This window comes from Bombina bombina, chromosome 3, assembly GCF_027579735.1.
Source record: "Bombina bombina isolate aBomBom1 chromosome 3, aBomBom1.pri, whole genome shotgun sequence".
Taxonomy (NCBI): Eukaryota; Metazoa; Chordata; class Amphibia; order Anura; family Bombinatoridae; genus Bombina; species Bombina bombina.
The window spans coordinates 185,600,313-185,613,010 of NC_069501.1; the positions used below are offsets into that span (position 1 = coordinate 185,600,313).

The window sequence follows — 12,698 nt, forward strand, 5'->3', positions numbered from 1 at the left end:
ATTATGCTTACAAAATCTAAAAAATCCAGAGAGCTAACTTAGTCAGATTCAGAGCGCAATTGCCTAATAATAGCTGAACAGTGCACTGACAAGCCGGTCTCACACAGCTGTCATTCAGTGAAAACGGCTGCAGTGCAACTGAACAACTAAATCTATGAAGCTCGTTCACAAAGTTAATGAGAACGAGCTTCATAGAAGCTGCAAAGAGTTTCCCTTTTATGCGCATGCTTGGAAGTGAAGGAGTGAAGCAGGGAGTGCGCATACAGTCTATATAGACAACGCGCGTTACAACATGGCGGCTAGCACCACATTCAGTAGGCGGTGGTTTAGGGGTAATATTGGAGCTGAAAAATAATTGAGCAGATGCTAGGAAAATAAAAAAAGTAAGCAACAATGTTTAATATAATACAAAAAGGTTTTAATAAAAAGTTAATCACAGAAAAAATGATGGTGTTTAGGTTCCCTTTAAATATGTGAAAAAATACTAGGTAGGTTTTTAACATCCTTGTATTAGCAATGTTATATTTCATACTTTTCTTCTTGCAGCAATAGGGTTCCTTTTACCACTTGTCTGATGCCCCTGTGTTCACTCTTGTAATTAAATCTTTAAAAATTTGGATTACGGTGTGAATTTATATGAACAATGAGAGAGCCTAACTTTGACAGTGAGCCCTACCACAACAATCTTGAATCATTCAAAATATTAAAAGATTATATATAAACCAAAGTCAAGCTATCATGGCTCAGAAAGAGCATGCAACTTTAAGAAGCTTTTCAGTGTACTTCTATTAAAACAATTACTTTATTCTTTTGGTACCCTTTGTTGAAAAGCATACACAGATAGGCTCAGGAGCAGCAATGCACTACTAGAAAGTATCTTGTGATTTGGGGCTATTAGGCATGTGCATTCAGAATATTCATTAGGACAGGGCTTGACAAACCCAGAAGCCTAAAGTTTCACCCCTGGCTCCTAACATTTTGGATGATTCTCCATATATCTATATAGAAATACCACTGTCTGGCTCCTACGTTTTAAACAGATTTGTTGACCTCTGCTTAGTTAAGGAATGCAGAATATTGCCTTGTCCATATTCCTCATTTGTTTCCCAACGAATAGTCTGAATGTACTTGCCTAGTGGCTACACATGTCATTAGCTCACTATGTTTTAATTTAGGTCCCAGTAGTGCATTACTGCTCTGTAGCTGATTTTAACCCTTTTGTAAGGGCTAAACAAGCAATAGTGTAGTAATAAAATGCAAATATATTTAAAATTCAGGAGCCAGTAAGGATATTTAGGAGCCAGACATACTTTTAGGAGACAGACAGTGGTATATGCAGGGCCGGACTGCAACCAAAAAAAGGCCCGGGCATTTTTGGGCAAAAAGGCCCACTACCCCCCCCCCCCCCCCCCCGCTCACTATTTCTTATGCACATACATGCAGGCACACAACATACACAACACACACACTACACAGCATTCACATACATGCAGCCACTCAACATACATACAGTACACATCATTTACATACATGCAGGCACACAACACACACACACTACACAGCTTTCACATACATGCAGGCACACAACACACACTACACAGCATTCCCATACATGCAGGCACACAACACAGTCACACACTAGAAAACAGCATTTACATACATGCAGACGCACAACACACACAGCATTCACATACATGCAGATGCACAACACACACACTACACAGCATTCACATACATGCAGGCACACAACACACACTACACAGCATTCACATACATGCACACAACACACACAGCATTCACATACATACATGCAGGCACACAACACACACACAGCATTCACATACATGCAGGCACACAACACACACTACACAGCATACACACACATATATATGGAAAAGTTTGGTCTGGGGGGGCAAGTACAACCTAGTGGCAGAGGTATAACAACTCTGACCCCTTTCACATTTTATATTTAAGAAAATACAGAAGCAAAACACTAAGGAAAATATATAATAATAATATGACTGTTTAAAAATAGAATATAGTCCTATCAGGTATTTTTTTTTAATATAGACCGTAAGTTATGATACAAAATAAGTGTGTGTGTGTATATATATATATATATAGGGAAACAGGAAAGACTCCTCGGCACTCCAAAGGTAAGATAAAATAAAAGCAGTCCTTTATTCAATAGCCTTTAAAAGCATAGAATACATACAGCGACTTGGTAAAATCAAATATGTGTATGTATATATATATATATATTAGGGATGCACCGAAATTTCGGCCGCAGAAATGTTTCGGCCGAAAAGGGCAATTTTGGCTATTTCGGTTTTCGATTATTTTGCCTTTTATTTTCGGTAAAATTATTGTGTAGCATGTTTCAAATTTGATGCTAGCCTAGAGCTGCTGTTTAAGTTCATTACTTGAATTACTGTTTTGCATATAATAAGTTTTCTATGACTATACTTTAATTGGTAAAAAAAATACTGTTAAATCTGATTCTGTTACATAGAACTAAATAAAGAATACAGTATATTGATATTTAATATTTTAATTAGGGATGCATTTAAATTTTGGTCGCAGAACATTTTGGCCGAAAATGGCATTTTTTGCCTGTTTTTTTTCTTGGTAAAATTGTGTAGCATATTATTGTTTTAAGATATTTTTGTCCAATTTAGTGTATTACTTTCAATAGTGTGGGCTTTTTTTTATTGGTCTGAAGGTTTTCAATTCAGATTCATTCATTAAATAGTCTAATTATGCAAAATAAAATAAACATTTTGAAAAATACATTTTTGGTATCGGTTTTGGTTTTCGGCCAAGTGCATCCTGGATTTTCGGATTCGGTCCAGAATTTCCATTTCGGTGCATTATATATATATATATATATATATATATATATATATATATATATATATATATATATATATATATATATATATATATATATACACACATATATACACCCACAGCATCTGAAGGACATCATTTTATTATATATCACCTCTAGGACTTTCTTTTATACATAGCACCACAAGGATAACTCTCAAGTGAAACCTTTAAACACTGCACCTCTAGTTAACCTTTTCATCACAGCCAACATAGCACCTACAGAACTCTCTTTCCTCTTATTATATGTAGAACTAGGAGACACAGCTTGAAAAGCTCATTAGTGAGCTGCATATGGATCTGGGAGTGTTCAGCTGCTTCACCTCACAAAACAGAAATAATAAATAAAGGCAACACACAAAAGATAACAGGTGGTAGGGGTGTGGGGGGAAAGGGGGCATTCCCCAAGTCAATAAAGAAGCAAAATGCAATACCTACATTAAAAGCATAGTGCATATTAAAGCCTGCTATCTCCTTATATGTGAAAGTGATTCTTACCAGGCTCTACTCCAGATTTTGTGTCTATCTTCTGGATAGGCAGAGTGAAGAGGAGGAGTCAACAAGAGGGAGGAGAGAGATGTCCATTCAAACTCAGCTGGATGGGAGATGGGAGAGATCTCAGAGACAGCTCTGTGTTAGGCAGGGAAAAAAGCACTCACGCTGGATGCAGGGACTGAGCTTCAAGAGCCATCTCATGGCACTCCTGTCTGCTAGGACCCGGTAGCACTGTGCTGTCTCACTGTAACTGACAGCTCTCTGCACTGAGCAAGTGAAGAGAAGAAAAGCATCAGCACATTCTTTGAGAAGCCTGGCCCTGAACTGATGCTACAAACACTAGTAAAGCTGCAGTGTTGCTAGTAGCCATCTGCTCAGCACAGCATGTCAGTATTACAGCAGGCAGGAGGACTGACATCATATGGACACTAACACGCTCAGTTCCTGCATGCAGCGCTAGTTCTGTCCCTCCTTTCTCATAGAGCCTGCGCGGTACTTGTAGACTGACACTGTAGAGCATAAGAAAGCTCTGTGGCAAAGAAAGAACCTAACTACGGGCTGTACTAAAAGGAATGACAAGGGTGCCCAAATACTGTTTTCTTAATCCGTGTTCACAGTGCAGATTGTAACTTTGTAAGTATAAATGATCATCACTAGCTAAACAATCTGTTTAGTTAGTAATGATCATTTATACTAACTCTGTACAAAAATGATCAGCTTAATTCATCAGACTCTGCTCAGGCTGCAGCGGCTCCGGCCTCCCCCAAATCGATGCTCATCCAACCTTACCACACTCTGGTCTCTGTCATTAGTGACTGTCACTCACAGCAGCCCCCCAAAATGTCAGGCAGCCTCTGCGAACGCCTGTAGTCACGCTGCTGCTTTGTAGGCTTGCTAGCCTAATTTAACAAACATAGATCGAATCAATGATCATTGCCAGGCTTGCCAGCCCAGAAATATTTGTTTAACAAAAACGCAACCTACCTCACCTGTTCTGTCTGACTGCAGTGTTCAGTGCTGTGACTGTGAGTGCGTGTCTCTCTGCTTCTGCTGCAGCTGCCGCCCGCCTGACCTGAGCCTCAGCCTGTGGTTCTTTTCCTGCCCGGCACCAAGAGGAAATTGTGTTCTACTGTGCGCATGACATGGCATGCTCGAGTCCTCCCCAAAATGGCCGCGGAGAAATAACAATGGGCCGGCCTCCTACTAAAAACGGTCCTCTGGCTCTGACCTCTGCTCTCTCAGATTGATGATCCGATCCCAAATTAGTTTAGTCCGGCCGGGCCTGAATGATTATGTTTATGCAACATATAATACCGGCTGGTATTACATGTTGCATAATCATTATATTATTCACAACAAATAATTTGGGCACTCAGTATGTGGGCGGGGCTAAGATGACCGGCGGCCCACCGGGCAAATGCCCGGTATGCCCTATGGCCAGTCCGGGCCTGGGTATATGTATTTTGAGAATAAACCTAAAAGTTAGGAGCCAGGGGAAAGGAGCCCTGCTTTAGAGCATTTACTTTTTACACTTTTAATTTTCTTTAATGTCTTTTTAAAGTTATATGGTTCTCAGATTTTTGTGTGTGATGTTTATGAAAGAGCAGTGGTTAAACAGTAAAATGTTTTATTCATTAAATGAATTAATTCTCCATTAACATTAGGAGTGCACTTTATTTATTATGCATGCTTTTCCTGTAATTCTGAAAACTATAGTGTTTCCGCTCCCTCAGAAAGGCTAGTGTGCATTCCCTAGATTGCCGAACCCTGACCCTCATACATGCTACACAGTGATTGGATAATAAATGAAGGTGCTTGTATATATCTCTCCTTACCTGGTCACAGCAAAGGAAGTAAGATGGACAACATTAAAGAGTACAAAAGTATCCAAAGAAATGTAGCACTCTCAGGTGTGGAAAAGTGAAATAAACCTTTATTAGGTAGACAGCAATGTTTCGGGGCACCTGCCCCTTTATCAAGCTACTTGGATACTTTGATACTTTGAAGCAAGGGGTTTTGCTCTGATTTTGTCTGCACCCACCTTGATGCTTTTCTGCACATTTGTGTTTAAAGGTGTGCTGGTCCTACTTTCTTGTTAGCATTAAAGAGTACAGTCTACTCCAGAACTGTTATTGTTTAAAAAGATAGATAATCCCTTTATTACCAATTCCTCAGTTTTGCATAACCAACATGGTTATATTAATATAGTTTTTAGCTCTTTGATTACCTTGTATCTAAGCCTCTGCAGGCTGCCCCCTTATTTCAATTCTTTTGACAGACTTGCATTTTAGCCTAACAGTGCTGACTCATAAATAACTCCACTGGTAGGAGCACAATGTTATCTATATGGCACATGTGAACTAGCGCTGTCTAGCTGTAAAAAAAATGCACTGATACAATAGGCGGCCTTCAAGGGATTAGAAATTAGCATTTGAGCCTACCTAGGTTTAGATTTCAACAAAGAATACCAAGTGAACAAAGCAATGTTGATGATAAAAGTAAATTAGAAAGTTGTTTAAAATAGCATGCCCTATCTGAATCATGATTCATGATTTATTGAGGATTTTCAAGGGGTGTGTCCTGAGCGAGGCTGAAAACAATTCTTATACTTTTTAGACATTTATTTTGTATGGATATCTTTTGCAACCATGTCTAAGTATAAATGAAAAATAATGACTTTAATATCATTTTAGGTAAAAGCTGCGTAACCCATTAACGACAGCCGATGTACCTTGTGCATCAGCTGTTATTTTTATTTAGAGGGCTTTAATAACGCTGCTTTCAGCAACAGCTGCAAAATTACTGAATGCCTCCTGGAATGAGGAATGTAGTAATAGCGCTATCAGCAAGACCCCTGCTATTATAGGGCTGACATCCCCTTAAGGACATACAACATCCATGTTGTTAAAGGGACAGTCAAGTCCAAAAAAACTTTCATTTTTCAAATAGGGCATGTAATTTTAAACAACTTTCCAATTTACTTTTATCAACAATTTTGCTTTGTTCTCTTGGTATTCTAGTTGAAAGCAAACCTAGGAAGGCACATATGATAATTTCTAAGCCCTTGAAGGCATCCTCTATTTTATTTACTTTTCACAGCAGGGGGGAGCAAGCTCATGTAGGCCATATAGATAGCATTGTGATCACGCCAGTGGCAGACACTGCACTAATTGGCTAAAATGCAAGTCAATAGATAATAACTAAAAGTCATGTGATTAGGGGCGGTCAGAAGATGCTTAGATACAAATTAGTCACAGAAGTATAAAGTATATTAATATAACTGTGTTGGTTTTGCAAAACTGGGAAATGGGTAATAAAGGGATTCTCTATCTTTTTAAACAACAAAAATTCTGGTGTTGACTGTCCCTTTAAGGGGTTAAAGTGAAACTAACAGGAAATGTATGATTGTCTACACTGAGTACTGAGATTCTAAAGCTCACAGATAAGCCCCACAACTTCTAAAGTAAACGTTTGTTTATTCAGCCCAGGAACATCAGTTTTTCTAAAAAAAATAAAAAGCAGTGTAATAAAATTTGAAACATTCTCTTTTAAAAAGAGCAAAGACTATTTTGGGGTTTTAAGTCCCTTTAAGGGTTTATTTATTTAAGCAGGACACCTAAGTTTCTGGGCTGTAGCCCTGTTATCACCATGATATGGGCACCATTGTTGTTGTCCCTAGGGTCAGACTCTGTCTTAGTTACTTTTGGGGCTTTCTTTGGATCCCTGTCTTGTTTGGAATATCCAATCTCTTGGCTGCTTCATTTTCTTCACTGACTGCAAGACTTTATCTTCCAAGATAACTTGATATGTAGTAGAATCTATTCTTCCCTCAAACGTAGCAATATTTAGTGTGACACTGGCAGTTGCTCAACCCCGAAACATAATAGATTCTCCTTCATGCTAAACAGTTGGCAAGGTGTTCTTCTCTTCAAATGATTCTCCTTTTTCTCTTTAAACATTGCGTTGGTGATTATAGCTGAATAGCTCAATTATTACTTTATCTGGCGCAACATTTGATTTCAAAATGCCTCTGGCTTATCTGTTTTGTGTTGCATACTTCAGATACCGAGTTTTGTGATGAAATCAAACATAAGGTTTCCTTCAGTTGACTCTTCCATGAAAATTCAAGGGACTGTCAACACCAAAATTGTTATTGTTTAAACAGAACACTTTTTTACTACCCATTCCCCAGCTTTGCACAACCAACATTGTTATATTAATATACTTTAAAACATTTACACCTCTAAATTTCTGCCTGTTTGTAAGCCACTACAGACAGCCTCTTATCACATGCTTTTTTATTTGCTTTTCACAACAGGAGACTGCTAGTTCATGTTGCCATATAGATAACATTGTGCTCACATCCGTGGGTTGTGCATGGCACTGCACTAATTGACTAAAATGCAAGTCAATAAATAGCCATTTGATCAGGGGGCTGTCTAAAGATGCTTCGATACAAGGTAATCACAGAGGTTAAAGGTATATTAATATAACCATGTTGGTTGTGCAAAGCTGGGGAATGGATAATAAAGGGATTATCTCTATTTTTAAACAATAACAATTTTGGAGTGGACTGTTCCTTTGAATTTGTGCAACCACAGTGGACTACTGCACCACTAGTCCAGTGCCCGTTAAAGGGATAGAAAGGTCAAAATTTAAATATGCGTGGGTGCATTTCAATTTTGAATAGAAGCATTTTTTGTATTATATTCGCATTAACAAAAATGTTTCTACCAAAAGTTATAACTGTTTTACACTGATATACACACACACAATTTCTCTTAGAACCATGCACCAGTATTCAGACACCATGCCTGCTCAAAGAGTTGATTCTGAGCAGGCGTGGTGTTTGAATATTGGCGCAGGGACCCTCACAGCATATGTGTGTATGCCACTGAGTGTTTCCAAGGGTAATAATAGTGTGAAAAGAAAATACTCAGTGTTAGAGTATTTTATTATTGCACTTTTCCTCCCTCTAAAGGGGTTACATCCAGCAAATAAATATAGTAACTGTGCATTAAAGTTTACAGAAATATGTAGAGTGTAATAACTTTATTTAGTGCAGAGGTTGTGTTTACTTTTTTTACTGAGGTACATCAACCAAATATGTTTTTTGGTCACGGGTGCCCAAACTTTTGCATACGATATTGCTTGGTGCACTGGCTGTGCATTGTGCCATTCATTTTATACAAAGTACACAAAGCTATTGTAACATTCTCTGGTTCACTGCAGATCAGCAGATATTGTGCCATTTGCTGAAAGACTGCACAAGGGAATTTGTATTGTTCATTGATGTGCTACACAAAGATCTATTTATGGCTCGTACACTTACCCCGCATTCTGCTTTGCTTGGTAGACACACATCACTTTATACTGTCATCATCTGCATTATATGGATATCATTTACACACTACTTGTTGCTGCTATTATCTCACTTGTATTTAAATGTAATGATTTTTATTTTTTTATGTTTACAATTGCCATACTATCTCCTAGGAGTACATCTGCCTAGTACTCATTCTAGTTTTTGATTTTGTTCTGGTGCTACTTATTTAGCCCCCACCTCTATATACACACATTTTGAGTGCCCTGTATGCTGTAAGTCTAAAGTGTCAATCATAATTAGAGAGGCGCGTCTTCCACTTAAGGAGCTTACAGGCCCTCTTATGCTAATCACACATGCCATGAAACTGCTCAGTTTTTGTTCTCTTAAAGCCTGGAAATTGTAGTGATAGCAACCGTATGTGTTTTTGCTTTTACTCTTCAATGGTTCTCACCTGAATTTGTACATTTGCATTATCAGGTACGGAGAGGGCACTCGAGTGAAGACAATGGGTTTGTTTGACAGGCTGGCTGGATGGCTGGGCCTTAAGAAGAAAGAGGTTCACGTATTGTGCCTTGGCTTAGACAACAGTGGCAAAACTACAATAATCAACAAACTGAAACCTGCCAATGTAAGTGTGTTCAGATCATTTATTTTATTTCCCTGCACTGTTGTACTAAGTGGCACTAGAGGTAGAAGGTTTACTGGATATGTTAAGCTATATTTCATGTACTGTATAAATCCCTATTTGTATAGACTGCTACAGTTTTACTTCCACTACTAATGTCTTTAAGTATAATATTTATGAAACGTGTGAATGTTCTCTCCCTGCACTTGTTTAGTTCTTTATAGCTTCTATTCTTTGTTTTTGTTGTTTTGCTTGTCTCTAGACACATTATTCCGTAATGCTGAGGGATAGGAAACCCACATTTATTTTCTTTCATGATTCAGATACAGCATGTAATTGTAAGTCACTTTCTAATTTACTCCTATTATCAATTTTTCTTCATTCACTTGGTATCTTTATTTGGAAGTGCAGGAATGTAAGCTTAGGAGCCGGCCCAGTTTTGGTTCAGCACCCTCGGTGGCGCTACATTTAGCCATCAATTGGTAAACCCTGCACAGATGCTGAACCAAAAATGGCCCGATTCCTAAGCTTACATTCCTACTTTTCAAATAAAGATACCAAGAGAAGAAATTGATAATAGGAGTAAATTAGAAAGTTGCTTAACATTGCAAGCTCTATCTGAATCCTGAAAGAAAACATTTGTGTTTCATGTCCCTTTTAACCTTTTAGTTCAGATTCTAAATTTGTTAATGATGTAACTTGGCCAACTTCCTAACACATGGGGGCCATAGATCAATATTATAGAACCTATAAATAGCATATAAATGTAAAGCTATTAAAATAACACAAATATATTTCATAAATATGTCCAGTGGCTCAGTGACAGATTTAGTTAAGTTGTGGCACCTTGTTTGTCCATCTGTCAGAAGTCCCTAAAACACATATTTTTAGTTCTGCTGTTTCACAGAACATAATAAAACATTCTTAGTTATACTTCCCTGGGGCCACAAAAGCTAGTGCAGAAGGCTGTATATGGCCCATGGGCCACAAGTTGGCCATCCCTGATGTGACGTAAACAACTGAATATACTTTATTAAGTATACTTTATTAAGTTTATATATAATATCATTATTAGGGACAGATTTATCACGGCCTGAATGGGGCCGTATACCCCTGTTTCCGAGGGAGCCTTTAGGCTCGCTGAAAACAGGAGTTAAGAATACGATCATACGATTGGGTTGATTGACACCCCCTGCTAGCGTCCGATTGGCTGCAAATTTGCAGGGGGCGGCATTGCACAATCAGTTCACTAGAGCTGCTTGTGCAATGATAAATGCCGACAGGGTATGCTGTCGGCATTAATCCATGTCTGGCGGACATGATCGTTACAGTGGATCATGTCCACCAGACACTTGATAAATCAGCCCCTTAATGTTTATTTGTAAAGTGCTACCAAATTCCATAGTGTTGTGTTTTTTTTGTTTTTTTTAAATCTGCTTAAAGGGACAGTCTAGGCCAAATAAACTTTTATGATTCAGATAGAGCATGCAATTTTAAACAATTTTCCAATTTACTTTTATCACCAATTTTGCTTTGTTCTCTTGGTATTCTTAGTTGAAAGCTTAACCTAGGAGGTTCATATGCTAATTTCTTAGACCTTGAAGCCCACCTCTTTCAGATTGCATTTTAACAGTTTTTCAGCACCAGAGGGTGTTAGTTCACGTATTTCATATAGATAACACTGGGCTCGTGCACGAGAAGTTATCTGGGAGCAGGCACTCATTGGCTAGACTGCAAGTCTGTCAAAAGAACTGAAAAAAGGGGCAGTTTGCAGAGGCTTAGATACAAGATAATCACAGAGGTTAAAAGTATATTATTATAACTGTGTTGGTTATGCAAAACTGGGAAATGGGTAATAAAGGGATTATCTATCTTTTAAAACAATAAAAATTCTGGTGTAGACTGTCCCTTTAACTCCTGCTTGATGCATAAGTTCTGCCCCTTCCATCTCTGAGTGATATAGCACTGTACAGGTTTAGCCATTTCTATGTGTAAACATGAATTTAAAATCATCAGATCAGAGAGAGCATGAATAATCAAACACTTCTGTACAAAAGCAACTAATCTATTTCACTGAATGATGTTAACTTAGCACATAAAAAGAAAAAAAGTGCTGATAATCTACAGATCCAGAAAAAACAGAAGAGTTAAAAAAAAAAAAAAAAAACCCCACCTAGCTCTAAAACTTTACGACTCTTATAGAAATTAGCTCAGTAAATTATTTTGGCATCCAAGAAAAGTGGCTGAACATGGAAGACCTTGCAAGATGTGAGGTTCGGTGAAATGCAGACTCATACAACGGACTGCATGGTTAATGTAATCTGGCCCAAAATGTTCCTATAATAGGCAACTGAACAAGCATTACCCCTTGTCACATGGTTAGTGTTTTTGTATTGTTGCACATGACATTACCAGCCATTTCTGCTGATGTGTATTGACGTTATGCTCACTATACATTTGCCAGTTGTCCACCACAAAAATACTGGACAATCTGTTGGTAACTGGGCATGAGTGAGTACCCTGTGCTCTTTTCCATTACTACACACAAAGAGAGAAGTGCACTCACAGGAACGAACAACCAGCTCAATACCAATGTTAGCCTGTTCTATGGGGATTTACCACCTGGGTGCAGCTTCTTTTAGCCCAGTAATGCTTTCACAGAGTAGAACTTCCCTGTAGTATTTCAGTCTGATCCCGCCTATTATGGTCAGTCCTGCGCCGAAATACTAGGCAATTCCTCTCTGAACAAGGAACACAGCAACCCCAGATGATCGTTTCGGCCTTTATTGGGCCTCGTCAGTGAGGTGTAGCCATATTCCTCTAAGCACCCTGAGCAAGGAGTCCACGTCTGGTTTGCCCATTTTTCCCTTATTCATTAGTCTTATTGATTTACTTATTGATGTTCACATGAGGAGCCCTTTTTTGTGTTTGAACACTTACAGAATATCTTGAGACCCAGATTAAGAATTTTGAATAGGGGCTATCTAGAGACACAAAATTTCTCTGCTGGGAATTAGAATCATCAATACCTGGTTATATTCGTTTTGCACTTTTATTAATACGGACAGTCACAGAATCATTAGAGATTAAAAACTAACGGCCAGATTGCGAGTTTTGCGGTAAGAGGGGTGCCGTGCTAATTTGCACATTATTGTCACCACTCACTTACCTACAGCACTGGTATTACAGGTTTTTATAAACCCGGTGTTAAAAGACAAGAAGTGAGCGTAGAGCAAAACTGGGCTCCATACCGCACTCCAATACCAGCGCTGGTTAAATCAGCGGTGAGCTGGTTATACGTGCTCGTTCACAATTTCCCCATAGACATCAATGGGGAGAGCCGGCTGAAAAAAAGCCTAACAC

The 12,698-nt window shown here is 38.5% G+C and overlaps 1 protein-coding gene across 3 annotated transcripts in view; it reads left to right on the forward strand.

Moving 5' to 3' along the window:
* The window catches only part of ARL6 (ADP ribosylation factor like GTPase 6), a 474,277-nt gene that overhangs the window by 14,173 nt on the left and 447,406 nt on the right, over nucleotides 1–12,698 (forward strand). For all 3 annotated transcript variants that reach the window (XM_053706042.1, XM_053706044.1, XM_053706043.1), the window contains exon 2: nucleotides 9,188–9,338. In XM_053706042.1, coding sequence (XP_053562017.1) covers nucleotides 9,216–9,338 — 123 coding nt within the window. In that variant the 5' untranslated portion in view covers nucleotides 9,188–9,215. The remainder of the gene's footprint in view (nucleotides 1–9,187; nucleotides 9,339–12,698) is intronic.